The sequence below is a fragment of the Haliaeetus albicilla genome, chromosome 2, assembly GCF_947461875.1.
Source record: "Haliaeetus albicilla chromosome 2, bHalAlb1.1, whole genome shotgun sequence".
Taxonomy (NCBI): Eukaryota; Metazoa; Chordata; class Aves; order Accipitriformes; family Accipitridae; genus Haliaeetus; species Haliaeetus albicilla.
The window spans coordinates 51,951,518-51,968,897 of NC_091484.1; the positions used below are offsets into that span (position 1 = coordinate 51,951,518).

The 17,380-nt window shown below is 41.4% G+C and overlaps 1 protein-coding gene across 11 annotated transcripts in view; it reads left to right on the forward strand.

Annotated features, from left to right (window-relative positions):
• Positions 1-1,189: 1,189 nt before the first annotated feature.
• ICA1 (islet cell autoantigen 1) overlaps positions 1,190-17,380 on the forward strand; it is a 79,136-nt gene continuing 62,945 nt past the window's right edge. For 6 of the 11 annotated variants that reach the window (XM_069774465.1, XM_069774461.1, XM_069774466.1 and 3 more), the window contains exons 1-3: positions 1,256-1,337; positions 13,796-13,842; positions 15,595-15,632. In XM_069774465.1, coding sequence (XP_069630566.1) covers positions 15,616-15,632 — 17 coding nt within the window. In that variant the 5' untranslated portion in view covers positions 1,256-1,337; positions 13,796-13,842; positions 15,595-15,615. Of the gene's footprint in view, positions 1,338-13,795; positions 13,843-15,594; positions 15,633-16,240; positions 16,458-17,380 lie in introns of those variants that run through there. The other 5 variants (XM_069774491.1, XM_069774494.1, XM_069774443.1 and 2 more) reach the window with 4 other exon arrangements.

The following is a 17,380-nucleotide window of genomic DNA, read 5'->3' on the forward strand; positions in this document are numbered from 1 at the left end:
CCAAACTTTCAGCTGCTGAAGTGTGTTACACCTTTTTCTGCAAGATTGAGGACCCCATTAAGAGATTTGTCTCCCATGAAGTTATTTGCTCACTGTTACCATGTTTAAACACAAAGACTATCCTGTTGGGGTTTCTGCAGTTCTGGAAAGCAATCCCACATTTCTTGCCATAAATCCATTCTAGTTTGTCAGCACACTGTCTGCTCTATGTACACCACGCTTGGGTACGACCTGCTGTTAGTGGTCACACCAGTGTCAAATAGGGAAACTATACAACCTCCCAAATCTTACCTGAAATTCCTCAGGTTATACAGCTGTTAATTATCCCTTTTGACATCTTCAGTGCACTGGGAGTGCATGCGTAGCTACTTACCTGTTAGGATCCCAAGTCCTTTTCAGAGCTACTGTCTCACAGTAAAGTCCCTGTTGCTGTAAACATCTTGCATTTTCGCTCCTAGATGTGCAACTTCCAGTGAAGCGGTTCAGCTACCCCTCACAGAAACACCAAAACAGAGATGAGCACTTCAGACCTCTGTAAGGGTCAGCAAATGATGCCCCAAAACTGTCCTCTTTTCCACTCAGCCCACTTTTCTTCAACTCTTCCCTTGGGCCCTGCCAACTCAACCGCATCTCCTCCGCTCCTGCTTTCATTCCCTGTGCTGCCCTTAAACTGCTGCTCCTTTCACGTGCGGTACAAGAAAGCTAACCCTTCCCCATTTAAGCGGGATAATTTTTCACCCTACCTTGCTGCTCCCCCACTTCTCCTTTTACCTCCCACCCATCCAATGGATCATTTTCAAATGCCACCTGCGGGCTTCTCCCCTCATTTCAAGCTCCGAAATCAGCTTAAAATCCGCCTCAAGTGGTTTACTGAAAACAGTTATCGCAAAATCGCAAACGAGTTTCCACTACCTAGACGACAACTGCCTATTTACAGCAGCCCAAACATTTTATGATTTCCTCGATGGTCGTTGTGGGACGCCTGCGGTGGAGAAGAGAAGGGCCTGGGGTTTTGGTCGCGCCGGTGAGAGGAGCCCCGGAAGGGCTCAAAACCGGGAGGGCCCTCCCGCCGCTGTCCCCTCAGGCCTCCCTCCCCGCGCCGCCAGAGAAGGAGGAGGAAACACGGCCAGGAAGCGGTCGGCCCCGGGCGCCGCGGACCTGGCAGCCGCCGCCCTGCCGCCTCGGGGGCTGGGCGGGCGGCGGCGGCTCCGCCCCGCTGCGGGGGCCGCCCGCGCCGGCAGAGGCGGCTCCGTTCGCCGCTGTGACGCCGGCGGCGCTGGAACACCTGGAGGGGCGGCGGCGCCTCCGGCTCGGCCCTCCCCTCCGCCGCGGGCAAGGTGAGTGCGGGAAGGGGGGACTCGCTGGGCTCCGCGCCGGATGCTGGCGGGGAAACGGGTTCCGCCGGCAGCTGCTGCGGCCGCTGTGGGGCAGCCCCGGGTGGGCGCCGCCTCCCCCGCGGGCTGCCCGCCCGCCCGCCTCTTGGGGGGAAGGCGGGCGGCGCGGCGGCCGGGCCTGAGGCGCTGGTGCCCGTCCGGGCTTGGCGGCGGGCGTAGCCGGGGCCGGACCTGCCGAGGGGTGAAATTTCCGAGGCACAAGATGGCATCTGCCCCTCCTTTTTGCCTTGTGTTCCCCCTCCCGCCGTGCGGTTATCTCGCCATGATCATTGCATTTATGCGTTTCTGCCTCCCTTCCTCCCGCACATCCTCTCTGGCCCTCAGCCCGCTGGAAGCGGGGAGGTTGGGGAGGAAAACGGCCGCTTCTCCTCCGCGGTTTCCGGCTTTTGCCTGCCAGGCTCCGGGCTGAGGCGCAGGTTGTCCGGCCGCGGCGTGCGCCGCTCGCCGGGGGGGGGCTGCCGCGGCCCTCGTTTTAACCTGAGGGCTTCGGCCCGCCTGGGTTAAGAGGGGTGGCAGGGTTTCCCCTGGTAAGATAACATCCGTTATCAAACCAGGCACCGAGGCGTTAACAGCTGGGGAAATGGGAATTAACACCACCACCCCCGCCCAAACTTCTGGTTTAAAGCTTGTATTTTGTGAAAGGTTGCTCTTGATCATCGCATTTGTTCTGGATCCATCCACCTGGCCCATGAATGTCGTTTACCTGCTCTAGTCCTTTAGAAGAAGGAGGAAAATAGACAATTGCTTGAAACCTCTGGTCAGTTTTTAGTGAGAGAAGAGGGTGAAGGGCACTGTGCTCTTTTATTCATCAGTATCATTGTGTATATGTTCGGTGCCAAATGTAAATAAGTCTCCTGTTCCACGCTGTTTTGCGTGGTGCTGATAGCCTCAAGGTCCTGCATGGACCCTCTTAAAACAGTAATGCGGGTTTGCCTTAGTTCAGATGTGTAAATGTGAAACTGAATTGGGTAATCTCAGGGGTACGTCCTTTAACCTCCTACCCCCAAGTTACATTGTGTAGATATTTTGGAAGTTTGGCATTGGAGTTGTTCTTCTCTTTGGTTGTTTGTAATATTTTGCCCCTGCCTGCAAGCCTTGATGTAAACCAAGGTGACCGTTTATTTTGAGGAAGCATCTGTTTTGGGGTTTCCCCCCTCCCCCCTATTTCATTCTGTTATCCTCTTATTTTCTGGATAGATTTTATTTAATTTGGGTCTTAGAAAGCAGCTGTGGCTCTTGTTTCAGAGCAGACTTCTTGGAAATAAATTGTTCTCATGTTTTGGTCTAGCAAGGCTATTGTTGTAAGGAAAAAACTGTGTTTGATCACTTTTCCAAAGTGTTGGACAGAGAAAACAGCAGGCTGGGTTTTGGAGTCTGCAGTGCAGGCTGGGTTTGGTTATGGTCTTCCATCTGATTTTTCTGATAATCCCTTCTTTTTCTACTTTGTCTATCCAGGGCTCCCAAGGAGTGAGTGGAAGTACCACTTGACAGTGCTGTCTGCCTGGCACTGATCTAGGAGTTGCAGTTCTTAGTGGTACTTGGCATGAAGTCCAGAAACATCTCATTTAGACATTAGCAATTTTTTATACTGCTGTTTGAATAGGGTAGCCTACTGGTTTAAACTGAGTAACTTAATGATTTAAGGTTTATGTTAGTACCACTGAAGAAGGAATTTAGTGTAAAGCCACAGCGATCTTGTTTTGAATAGTAAACTGCCCTAACTGGTATAACCAGTCACATTTTTCCAATGGCAAGCTCTACTGGAAGATGATGTGGCAGTTAAATGCAGCCAAACCTTGGTCTAAAGTTTCTCTACTGTCAAAACTAAATCGCTGAAACATTGTTATTTCCAGAAAGATTCAAACAGTGTACTCAAGAGTTAGATGTTGGTAATTGGAATTTGCCGCCCTCTTAATTGAGAAAGAATTAAGTGCTTTTTAGGTAATGGTGATTTCATCCATTATGTTTGTGGGAGATGAGATTCAAATACGCACGTTGCTGAAGGTTTGCAGGTTTAAGACCAGCAGTTATGACTGTATGGAAGGGGGAAGTTTTCTCTAACATTTTTATTTCACAAGACTATATTTTTGGGGTGTGGTGGGAATCACATAGTGCAAAGTAAAATTCCTCTTGAACCCTACTACAGGGTCGGGTTTTTTTCCCCTTTGTAGACTTTCAAGCCCACCCATCTTGCCTGTTCTTCTCTGCTCTCCATATTCTACAGGGCTGCTAAATTGTTCTGATGAATTCCTAAGTAACCTTTTCTGGAAGAAATGAATAATAACAGCTCTTTTCACTCTTCAACTAGTGTTGAAAGCTGTTAGTACGAGTTGGCAGAAAAAAAAGTGCTAATATCTCAGCTAAACTAGAAGTCAAGAAATGTCCTCAGACTCTTTTTTAATACTTTTTGCAAAATCTCCTCCAACAGTGTTGCTCTGAAGTAGTTGATTCTTCAAGATGTTTTGCCAATTCTCAACCATAAAATCACTCTAAAGACGAAATTATGCCACGTGGTGATGCAGAAGCATTAAAAATGCAAAAGCCTGGAGAGTGAAGAAGGTTAAACAAAGAACCAAGCAGTCAAGAACAGTAGAAACATTTGACCTTTTATGTGTTGCTAGTACTAATAGTCTCTCAGTAGTTTTTCCTGTGGCTATTGTTAGCCATGGCCAACTGAGGGGCATTTTGACCGGTTATGCAATCACTTACGTCAACCTTGGGAACTGTCTGTTCTGAGTCACTGAAACAGTACTTGGGTCCATCTTGCAAGTAGCTTCATAGGGATCACCGCTGCTCTAGGAACAGTCGGCTGGTGTGCCAGAATCTAAGAACCGTAGTATTAAAATGAGTGGACTATGCCTCTGTCAAGAATATATAGCCTGTATTGATCGTGGTGTTTACTCAAAAGGCAGTGAAAGAAGATCACCCTGTATTGTTGTTGCTGTGCATGCTAAAACTGTTTTGTTAATCAAATCTCTTATCCATGGATGTGAAATGATCTCCTGAGGGAATCTAGAAAAAAAATATTTTCCCCTGTTCCCTCCCCTGGCATTGTTTCCCCTTGGGTGTAATAGCATTGCTTCCTGGCTTCTGCATGGATGAAGAGGAAGGAGGGAGGCAGACACTTGAGAGTGTTGACTGTGTCAGCAAATAAGATATCTAAATAAGAAAGCCATTAGTTTGAACTTCTAAACCCATATTTGTTCATATTTAGTATAGTATACATGTGAAAAGAGTTTAATGATTTTTTTGTACATCTGCATAGGTTCTACAAAAGGAAGGTTTCCTACGGTTAAGACTCTAGACTGATTACAGGTAAAATGTGTCAGAAAACACATCTTCATATTGTTTTTTTATAATCTGTGGACAGCAGGTGTTCCATATGGCATTTTCTTTAATAGTATTCGGCTACTAAGTTTAAAAATACTGGTTTTTAAATTAAGAGAACAAATGTGTATTACAAAACAATTTGATAGTCATTTCAGAGAAATGAAACAAGTCTGCATTTAGAATGAGATTAAATACTGGATTGCATATATCCCCAGCTTTGCTCATTTGCAGAGTAAGGTTAGACTTGCCACTCGACGACTTACATTCAAATTATTCTTCCATAAAACACACATAATACTTACAACACCTACCTGGTTCTTTCCTAAGGACATTCGCTCAGTGTTCTTCACAAATATAAGTGGAACACTAGTAGTCAAGTAAAAGATGTTACGGAAGTGCAAACTGATACTATGTGCTGTTCTTATATTATTTCACAAAAAGCAGCTGAAAAAACCAGTATAATCTGAAAAAGGAATTTAAAATTAATTTTATGTGTGATTAAATATCTGTGTCTTTATGTAAATGAAGTTCTGCATGCAAGTTAACTTATCTAGAAAGGGCTATTGTTTGCTTGTCAATCTTCCAACTGTAAGTCTACCAGCTTTTATTTGAAATATTTTGTTATGAGACTACATGTACTATGTCATGACTACATGTGCCATTCTTATCAGTGTTTTTGAGATAAACCACTGTTTTTAGGAATTTGTCATTCAACTGTTTAAAAAAAAAAACAAAGCCAAAAAACACAATAAAACCCAGCTCCAAGTGTCATTTCAATACATGTTATGCTCTAGAAAGAAGGAGATAACTTATGCCTGTAAGTTTGACTTGATAGTTGTTGGAATAATATGACAAGTGTATAGTACCGAATAGACACAAAATTGTTTGAGTAGAGAGGAATACTAATGGTTGACTTGGTCCTTGCACTTTGTGGGAGCAAAAACAGGTTTTAAAAAACATGGTGACACGGTGCCAAACTTCCACTTTTTCATGTTGATTAAAACTTACCTCTAACCACTTGAGTACTGAAAACCAATGCAGTTCAGATGGATTGATACTCTTAGGTTCTAGGTATAAGTGAGCAATACATTTCCAATGTGCAAATTTGCTCTGTTTATCTGCTACTGTCTTCTATTAACTTGTACATATCAGAGTTGGGAATAAAAAAAGAAAGACCAAATGATAGCATAAGAAACAGGGCCCTGGATATCATCCTCTGTTTAGACTACACCAGGAAATTAAACAGAATAATTTCCTATGTTAATTCTGTATTCTGAAACATTAGAAGCATCATAATTGTTTTTTTGAATAAAGTAACTCCTAACAGTACTCTCTGCAGTAGCTATTGCTCATCTGCTCTGCATAGAGTATTAAGAGTTAGTGTAAATTTCAGTGGAAGACAGGTCATTATGTACTTAATGTCAGTAGTACTACTACTCATGTTGTTGGAGGTATGGTTCACAGATGGGTGCCTAGGTAGTGCTACAAAATGACAGAAAAGAGACCCAAAACATCCAGATTTCTTCATACCTTGTACATGGTTTCTAATTGCGCGAGTCCTTAATCACACAAAGTCATTTGTGATTCCTGCTTTTTGTTCTCCACACAATTTGCTAACTTGAAAAAGAAGGGAAAGGGAGTGTTACGTTGGCTCAAACTACTTTCTTGGAAAACAGACTTCAATTTCTCTGATACTTCTGGTCTTTTGAGTACCTGGTTGGAGTTTTTCTGCATGTCGAATTTTGGGGTTGGGGTTGAGGTTTTTCGTTTTGGTTTTGTGGTTGTTTTTTTTTTATTCTCTGAAGGATCAAGACAAATGAGTAAATGGAATGAGATAAATGAACTTTTTGCTGGGGTGTTTCATAAACCTCAATAGAGAGGAGAAGGAAATGGAAGAAATTGTGTATAGAAATGTTAGTTCCAAAAGTGCTTGCAGTGAAAGAAAGAATTGGTTCCAGTGGGCTTACGGGATGTAGCTGCGTCCCAAGCACAATGTGTTACTCGGTATGTTGCTGAATCGTTTTTCCCCAGTAATTCAACAGACCACCATGAAATCCCAGTTCTAAGAGAAGTGGAGTAGAGATGTTCTCTTACTCTGTGATTTTTGCTGTGTAGTTCAGGTGCTTCAGGTAGAAGTCATCATTTCCCTGTGCTCAGAGGACAGTGGTGAGGCTCTGGTTCAGGTGCTCAGAGTTGCTCTTTGGAGGTTCTATTAACTATCTGTACAGGGGCTTAGTATCGAGAGGCTTGTATGGTAATTTAGGCACTACAGTTAGATAATTGGGGTCAAACAGCATGAATTTATTTCCCCCTCAGCGCCTCCCAGGTGTATGAATATAGCAAGAGTCCCTCTCTGTATAATAGATGCCATTTTGCCCTGTGCTTCTTTTAAGAACATATGAAACTTCTTTCTATATATCAGCCCCTGAAATAGGTTGAAAAAGTAATTCTGTTAATACAACTCCCTTATAAGACTGCAGTATTTGTTTTCCTGGCAAGTTGTGGGTAATGCTTCCTAGGGTAAGTAGCAAAGCTGTGGATCTGTCTGAGACAAAGGAATAGACAAAAGGTTGTAGTGGGTGGAAGGACTGCTAATGCAGCGCTTGCAGACCAATTCTGCGAACTTTTTGAATTAATAAACAAGTGCATCAGTGAGTAGTCTAACAGAATGAAAATACGCCTGGATTTAAAGCTAAGCATGGATGATTCTGCAGGATTAGAACATCAATGATGAGTGTTAAGAGCTTTAGAGGAAAAATTAAATCTTGTCATTTGTCATATTGATATAACTTAAACTGTAGATTCATTTTAGCTGAATTACAGTGGCAGCTATTCATGTAGTTAAGAGTAGGAATACTTGTAAGTCTGTGTATAATCTTGATGCTGAATGCCTATATAAACCCAGACTTCAGTTTTCACTTTTTTCCTGCATTGACAATATGAATAATTCAGATCAATAGGCTGCTCTATTGTCTTTTGCTTGGGAAAGGAAAAGTGAAATGTGATTTGAAGGTCCTGGTCAGCGTATTTGTAGACAGACCAGAGAAGTTAAAACTGCCTTGCCTAATCTTTATCTTGTGGTGAGACTGCTTCTTGCTTTGGAGGCCTGTCTACTTGATTCAGTTTGATCACAGCTTCCAGGGAGCAGAGGGAGAGACGTGGTCAGCCAAGAGCTGTTGGAGGCACAGATGGCACTGATTTCCTCACCTAAGTACATTTTCTTTCCTTCAGAGTATTTTACATAAATGAAACTATCACTATTAACTTTTACAGCTAGAACGCCTTAAAATTCTTCTTATTTTTTGTTGATTAATACCATGCTACTATTACTGTATTAAAAGTTTCTTGGAAGATTATGCATTTTAATAAAACTCTTATATTAAGTAAATCAATTGCAATGCATGATTCTGCTGTATTTGAAGTTATAAATTGCAGGGGTTTTAGGGTGCAGAGAGTCTGTTGGGATTTGAAGAATTACACAGAACATATCAGCTGCTTTGAAAGAACAGTGAACTGAGAGGACAGTGCTATGGGTGTACGTGCAGACTCTTCTGTGTCTTTTTTGATGAACTTATTACTTTCACATAAGGGTTGCTGAATTCTGCTCTGCCTCTCAGTTCTCTTTTGTTGTTTCTGGATGCATCTCAAAAGAATGTTGTTCAATCTACTGCCTTCCTATATAACTATGCTAGGTCATCTTTGGATGTTAAATTTGATCTGTAGATCAGCATTTTTGCAAGGATTTCAGATCATCTCTTGGTTTTGAGAAGTTGTGATTAGATCAACAGTTTGGTTTAGATAGTGGAAAAGATTCCTGTTTGCTGTCTCTGGTTGCTCCCTGGTTTCTTCTATAAGATCCCTTAGCTAAGCTAAAAGCACAGTAAGAGCTGTGTAACCAATGCTCAGTTAAGGAGAAGTATTTGAATTAGGGGGAAAGTTGTTTTTTTTTTTAAGTTGATTTTCTCGTGACCTAGGAGAGCATTAAGATCTGAACTTCACCTTGCCACATGACACTTCTTATATTTACTCTCACTGGAAAAGAAAAATTATCCAAGTGACACTGATATACAGAATTGTTTATTATCAATTTAGTTGTTGGAGAGAAGGCATTCCTACTGTCTTTTTTCTTATGAATAATCTTCAGATACTACTTGTATAAAGTTGTTCAGCTCTTGGGAAAATGGACAACTTATGCTGCAACAAAGTATAGTTTAATAAAGCTAAAAAAGAGAAGCAAGCATGTACAAATGTTCTATGAGCATGAGCTGGAAGGTGAGCCCAGGGTATGCTGGGCTTCAAAACACCGTGAAAGCATTTTCCTGTTTGCACAAAAAAATGCAGATGATATATTCAAATGGTCTTGGAGAATGTAGAGAATCAGAGGATTTACATAGGAAAAGAAATGCCATTCGCTAATGAGAGTGTCTTCCATCAAGTTTCATTCCAGCATCATGGCTAATAAAATATCTCAGCAGGAAGATAGGGTGATGCGGTATGCCAGAAATTTTATGAAGTTCTGTGTGCATTACAGCTATTTTGGCTTCCCATGGAAATAGTTTGTGGGTAAATAGCTTACAACTCAGATAAACTCTGCCACAGATGCAGAGATGCCATATTTGGCTGTTTGCAGGGCCATCTTGGTTCCAGCATGTTTTGTTAGCTCTGGCAGAGCACTGTGTGAATGCAGCTGTACTGCTTTTTAAGCCAGACTGAGTCTAGAAACAGTTCAGCTGTATTTCACAGTGTCCAGAGTGATAGGTGGTGCCAGTCCTTTCTGTTGTCAGTCTGCAAACAGGGACGTTTGTGGAACACGATGCTGAGGCTTCTTGGTGACCTGCTAGGGCAGAGGGCCTGCTAGAGATTTTCAAGGTTTCAGCAGGGCTTATGAACCCAGCTGGTTCTGTATGGGAATGGATGGTTCGGCACTATGGTCCCTTGTGTTCTGGGCAGACTTGTTATGAATGGGGCCAGGTCAGGTTTAATGCTGAAACTGAGGTAGCATCTGTCTGTCTCAAAATGCTGGGAAGCACTTGGAAAATTACTGGAGCTGTGTGTGGACGACTTCGGGAAATCTCAGATCCAGCACTGTGCAGCAAAATACATGGATTTGCATACAGTCAGCTGTACTGTAGCACTGCTTTCCCTAGCATGCTATAGAACACCTAAGTTTGCTCCCCCCAACCCCCGCCCCGTATCTAGAGTATCCCTACCTTTTGTATGCCAAGATAAAGGCTGTCTGTCATGGAGATCACAAGTGTTGTGTAACTCTTTCCATTATCTTTGATGATAAACTTTCCAATACAAAAGCTTTCCAATGGGGTGGTGAATGCTGCTGGGTTGTGGTTTTGGTTTTTTTCATCAGTGTCAGCATAATATTATTTATTGAAACTTTTCTTTTTTTAGTCTTATTACACTGGGAAGAAAAAAGAAAAAGAAGTCTCTCATATCAACTCCTTGTGGCAAATTAAGCTTGGTTTTGTATATAAAACTGCATGATAATATAGGTTAATTTTAAGTTTGCAGTTTTGGGGGAAGGTATTGGTGGACTGTAGTTAGTGTCATGTGCTTCCATTGTAGTCAGCTTTGGCAAAGAGCAACTCTCTTGTTATTTCTGTTCAGTACATTTATGTCTTGTTCTTTGAAAGCATAACAGAGTTCAAAACCTAAAGTAGTCAAAGGTTATGTGCTCATTCCTTGGTCTCTCTCTGCAGCCTCAGGGCCAGCATTTCATGACTGTAGGGATTATTTGTTACATGGTTATGAAGTGTTCTTTAGTTCCTGGATACTTCCCTGGGCTGTTTCTAGTCCCCTTTTATTAGCATCTCTCACTTTTTGTGGCTAGACCTATACTTTGGGATTTCTTTAAAAAAAATCTCACTGCTTCAGCTATTCCAGAGGCTTTTAATAATGTCCTTTGTTACAGCTGAACCAATATCTTAACCCTCTTTGGTTCCTGGATTTGGAATAGACAGTAAGAACACATGTAGTTAGAGATTATAAAAATAAATAAATTAGTGCCCTGTTAAATGACTGCAGGGACAATTTACATTGTGCATGTAGCAATATCTGGAGAATGAAAACTGCTAATGTTAAAAGTTTGGGTTATGAATGAAAATAAACAATATGACTAAAAGCTGAAAATATTGTAGATAACTCTTAGAAGGAAAACATACTGTATTTCTGTGTGTGTGTGTGTGTAGCCACAGTGGTCATGGTACAATGTTAATTCTGCTGTCCATTTACACCGTTCTTGTGGAGAGTCTTCTGTATTAAACCAATGGTAGCAGTAAACTTGCTGCTCTCCAATCTTGGCTTCTTTTATGTTGTACAAATTTTCACAGAATCATGTAGGTTGGAAGGGAGCCCTGGAAATTACATAGTCCAGCCTCCTGCTCAACCAGGCCCAGTTCGAGCAGGTTGCTCGGGGCCATGTCCAGCACTTGCCTCACTGGGCAGCTTGTTCCAGTGCTTGACCATTCATGGTGAAAACTTTCCTGCCTATATTAAGTTGGAATTTCACATGTTCCTGCTTGTGTCCATGGTCACTTGTCCTTCTGGTGTGCACCTTTGAGAAGAGTTTGACTGCTCTCCATCTCTCATTAGGTAGTTGTAGACAGCAATAAGGCCTCCTGTTAGCCTGATGGTCTTATAGTTGAACAGATGTGTTACGGGATACAGACCCTGACTGGTGGACCCACTCCAGTATGCCAGTGTTTTTCTTGTATGGAGAGCCCAAAACTGGACACTGCTTCAGATATGGTCCCACAAGAGGCTGTAAGGATTCTGTAGGACACCATGATAAAGGCATTGCCAAAATCAGCATACAGCATCCACTGCTTTCCCCTCATTCACCAGAGGCAGTCTTCTCATAGTAGAAGGCAGTTGGGTTAGTCAGGCATGATTTGCCCTTAATAAATCCATGCTGGCTGTTCCCATTCACCTTTTTGTCTTTCATGTGGCTGAGAATGGTTTCCAGGAGGGTTTTCTCCATGATTTTTCCAAGAACTGAGGGTGAAATTGATGGGCCTGAAGTTTCCCTGTTTTTCTTTGCTATGGTTTTTGAAGATGGAGATGGTGTTTGTCTTTCTCCAGTCATCAGCCATCTCTTTTGATCACCATAACCTCCAAGAGAATGGAGGGAACATCACTGCAATGACATAAGCCAGCTCCCTCAGCACTTCAAGATCCATCCCATCTGGTCTCATGGACTTGTGTATGTCTTAGGTACTTCTTAAATCAGTCTTTCTGTAATATGGGTAATGATACATACTTACATACCCACAGACCTTGACAATAGGCTCAGAGAACTAGAGAGCTGTAGGGCAGACCTTCCAGTGAAAACCAAGGCAAAAATGTACCTCTGCCTTTCTACTCCAGAACATGGTTTAGTGGGCATGGATGATGGTTGGACTTGATGATCTTGAAGGTCTTTTCCAACCTAAATGATTCTCTGATTCTATATTCTCTGTTATGCTGTGGGCATGTGTCTTCCTTCCATGCTGCCACTGTTCTTACAGAGCACTTCTTGTTGCCCTTTGTGTCCCTTGTTAGGTTCAAACCCAGTGTGGCTTTGGCTTTCCTAAGTCCATCCCTGCATACTCAGGCAATGCTTTTGCATTCTCCTGAGTAACCTGCCCCTGCGTCCATCTTCTGCATGCATTAGTTTTGCATTTGAGTTCATTAAAATTAATCTTGCTGGCCTTCTGCCACAGGTGCTCAACTTTCTGCTCATAGAAATGGGCTGGTTTTGTGCTTTGAGGAAGTTCACCTCAAAGATCACACAGTTGTCCTGAGCTCCTCCTGAAAACCCAGATATGACCTATCTAGTAAAACTGGATGTTTCTTAAAAATAAAATACTAACATTACAAGCTAAAATTTTATACATTTGCAGTAGAACTCAGATACAATTCCTGTACTAGCACATCCACTACATCCAGCTCAAGTAAATATTCCTTTATTATGTTCCTCTACCTTTGTTTCCAATACTAATATCTATGTTATATATACTGTTTCCATTTCAGTAGAGTTTAACTGTGGTGCTGAAACATGAAATATGAATGAGTTTACAGTGCTGCAAATATTACACAAGTGTATCTAACTTGAAACAAGGTCTGTGTGAATGGAAATCATTTAGGGTACTGTTGAGATCAATGGTACTCAAACCAAATGCACATTTGTGGTCTAAATTAACAGCTAAAAGAATGGCATAATAATAGTGAACATCCAGGTTTTCCAGAGTGTTCTCAGTCACTGAGAAAGGTGAAACTCAGCTGGGTCTTCTGAGGCATAACTGATTTCTTTATGAAAGTTCCTTGAACAGCATCTGGAATGAATGGGATCCAGGAACATTCTTGATGGAAATTGTAGGTGAAATACTGCAAGCCTTATCAAAAGTCATCTGAGCAACCACAGTTCTGTTTTCTCAATGACAGTGCTCTACTAAGCTGTCTTTGTACAAACTGAATTCTCATTTCTTATTCTCATTCTCTCTCAAAAGCTAGCTCTGTACTGGAAATAAAATGGGCCCAGGGATTGAGCTTGAGCACTAGGCTGCTGCTTGTTCCTGCTGTTTAATTGCTGCAGTCTCACTGGCATGGTTTTTATCTATACCACCTAGAACTCTCTGGGACCTTTCTCTCTCCTGGCATGTTTTGGGTGATACCACGTGCCAGGAGCCATTTCCAGCAGGCAGTGTAGGTAAGACTCCACTTCTGTTTCCTTCCACCCTAATCGGCCATACAACACTATCCCAGCAGGTCTTGTAGCCTCAAACGCCATCATGTCACACAGCAGGACAGGGAATACATGCCCTCATTTTCATACCATGAAAACACTGTCCTAATAGCTGTGATATAGTCCTCACTTTGAACTAAAAAATCCCCACAAATAATATCTTAGGGGCATAGGGGTGCTATGTAGGACTCAGAGGAGTATAACTAAGAAGATCTCAGAGTCAAAATACAAGGTCAAGATGTTTAGGAAGAAAGAGCATGAGCTATGCTTGCAAATGAGAACTGTTTCACCATGACCCTGATATATTTTCCCTTTTTTTTTTTTTTTTTTTTTTAAGGGACATTGGTTTCCAGGAGAGTCAGGTGGACGTGTACAGCGTGTAAGGTCAGTGCCTTAGACCTGTTCCCCATGTTGGTCGTTTTCACTTTGGCCTGTGTAATATGCATGCTATTCCATCTAGATAGACTGTTCTTCGCTTCCTGTCAAACCAAGTGTGCTGCTGAATAACTGAGTCATGGATGTGTATACAAGCTAAATCCTGTGTTCTTATCTCACTCGCACACACCCACAGTTGACATAAGGAGGACCAGTATTAAAACAGTGAAGTCAAGTATAAAGGTGTTAGAAAACTGGAGTTAATGTTGCCTCTGCCTTATGGCTCTAGAAACTACAGCAAAGCTATGACTGATGCTGTCCATTCTGTATATTGTCTGGCTTAATGGTGCTATAACGCAAACAACACTCTGAAACAGTTCTTTCTTCCTCTGTTGTTTAGCTGTTGGCCTTTATGTTTAAACTCTGCTCTGAAGACAGAGTTACGAATTTTCTCATGGTGTCTCCTGCAGTGCTTATGAGCACTTCACAAAAATTCCAATTCAGGCAAATTTCCTGCTCTGATATAATCTTGCAGCATCTTGTGGAACTTTGCCAGGAAGTTTCACAGGTACTGAGAGCAGAGAGGTTAGAATTGGAAATCTGGGATTTGGCTCCATTCAGCTCCAAATGGAAGTGCATGTGCTTCATAGTTGCAGGAAGTGCTCAGGTTGTTTGTATTCCCTTGTTCGGGTTCGTGCAATCTGTTCCAGTCCCTTTGCCACACCAGTGCTAACCATACTGTCTGTAAGCAGCACCATGCTTGGTCACGTCTCCCCATTGCAGCCCCTTTTCTCTCTCGCCCAGATTAGTGCCAAAGTTCAGTTCCAGCACCATTACCTTCCTAGCTGCTTTTTCCATTACTGTTAATTTCACATCTTAGTGCAGCCTGTTGGCACGTTCCTTCTGTGCCCAGTCTTACCAAAGGCCATTTCCCAGCAGCACCATCTGACCAGCTTCTTTTTGGTCTTGTCTACGATCATGCTGTGGTGCCTATGTTTGCATGCTGGCTGTATGGTGGAGAACAGGGTCCTCTGAAAGCAGCAGAGGAGAAGCCAGGTGATCGTTGTCTATGAGGAGTGTCTGGCTTCACTTGTAAATTTGGCCTGGAAGGAGTGTGCTCAGTTACTGTTGGGAAGTGATGTTTGTTCCATCTGGTCAGCTCAAAGTATAGTGGGAGAATTGAGTATCCAAGCTGGAGATATTAACTTATAAAATCTAAAGTCTAAATGCATACAGATCATATTCTATTCTCAGGAACTGTGGTGTCCCTCATAGCAAAAACACCTGGTGGTTAATTTTGCATCTGTGGTTCAAGACATGACGTGGCTAGTGTTTTTTAAAAAATAGATCAGTGGGACATGAGTGAAAAAATTAGCTGAACTTTGCTGTGGCTAAAACTCTGGGGGGAAAACACTTGACTGAGGAAGACGCCTAGCACAGACAATTTTGGCTTGCCTTGTCTAAAGTCAGTGAATTTATGCCAGATAGATTGGCTTTTGCCTGGAAAATTTCCTAACATATAATAATTGGCAATATCAGTGACACCACTTAAATGTGTTTGTTATGGATTTAAGCAACAATTGTGTGTTACATGAGAAAAGCATTTGGTCCATGGATTGAAAAGTTTTCTGTCATAACATGATAAACCAGATGCTACAACATAGTAATTTTCTGTGTGAAAAGGTAGGGATTTTCTAGTGTCTAACTTGGAAAATTATGTTTTAAAGATGTTTGTATTAACTGATAATTTCTTATTTTAAGTGTCTGAAGAAAACAAGAAACATGGAAGGTCATAAGTAGTAAGTACCTTGATCATTTTTTCTTATTCTAAAGAGCTAATGGTGTTTGGCATGTTGATTTGTAACTGCCTGAGTCTATCACACATTATGTTCTGGCATCTAGTATTTATATAAAGTCACTGGTAGACATTCTTTTTAAAAAGAATATAAAGAAAAAATAAGAACAACTGCCAAAGAATGGAAAAACAAGTGAATTGACTAGATAGAAAAATAGTGTGTTATCAACTTCCTGCTTAATGGAAAGAAGTGTATGAACTGTTGTATTTCAAGAGGCTTATCCATGGTTGTTAACTTCAGAATAAAGTACATCCTTCTTTTAGTTATATTTTCTGATTGTTTAACAAAGCCTAAATATGTCCATGATTACTTGACACAAAATCCATTTTAAAAGGTTTTCATGAGTGTCTACTAGTAAAAATTGTCCACTGAATATTTCAGTAATGTGATTATAAATCTTTTTTTGTCTTAAGCATAAACAGGAGCCAGTAAATTCTCCAAATGAAATTAGAAGCTGAATTTGTGTGTAGTGGTAAAAGATTATATTTCTCTTATTCCTTCAATTGGTTTATCAGTCTCTAATTCAGGAATATGTATTAATCACAGCTTTTTTTTTTTTTTTTTGTCATATTCATTTTTATTCCTTGTACCATGCCCCCAGAATTTCTAGTGATGTCAAGTGAGGTAGATATCAAAGCTGGCTGACATCAGATGAATTATGGTGTTTTCTTTGCTTGACCACTGAACTGAGATATCAGTTATTTGCACAGCTGTAGCAGAAGTTAAAGCACACAACTAGCCAAACAGCTAGGGTCTTTATACTACCTTGTGAGTGGTTTGATTTTTTTTTATTTTTATTATTACTATTTTTAAAGTAGTGCTGTTTTTATTAAACGTTCATATTCTCAGATCAAGGATCTCCTTGTTTATTAGAGGTTGTAGATTTTGTATTTTAAAGGTGCAGCATATATCAGGTCAATATAGGTTTCACCGAACTTGATAGGCTGTCGTCAGGAAACGTGGTACGTTCTGCATGTGGTGTTTATTTTGTGCTGTAGCACCAAAAAGGCCTTTATTTTAATTTTAATGAAATTCATAAATTAAACTCTTGGAACTAATTTTTGGGTAGAAATAAATGGATAAATATCTTTTCTTTTAAAGTTTGGGGAAGAAGCCAAGAAGTGCTGTGTATAAGTGCGTCGAATTTTGTCCTTGCTTACTTCCAGTTTAATTTCTTGCCATCTCTTTGGTGATTAAGGCACTGTCCTCTAGCTCAGTGATTAAAAATAACTAAAGCAAATAACAAATACCAAAATCCCTGTGAAACAAACTTCCTTTTCAGGTTAAACTGTGTCACTAGTAACTATGTAGGGCAGATGTGCCACCGTTTTGGGGAACATGTGTAGCAATGGCTTGTTTCAGAATGGCTGTAGTATTTCACAGCAAGCATCTCTCTCTCTCTCTCTCTCTCTCTCTCTCTCTCAAAATACATGACTTGATGTGTATGTTGGGTCTGAAGACCTCTTGGGGTAGCATCCCTGAGCTGTCTGTGTGTTGTGAACAGAGCTAGTAGGCAGTATCTCAGTAATGAACCACCTGTCACTCCACAGGTGGAGGGTATCTGTTTTCAAAATAAACTCAACCTCTTTAATTTTCCTGGAGTATTTAATATAGCAAGTTTTAGCAGCCATTTACTTCTAAAGATCTGGAAAATCACTGCAGCTTTTTATATGTGCACATAGGGGAAAAGG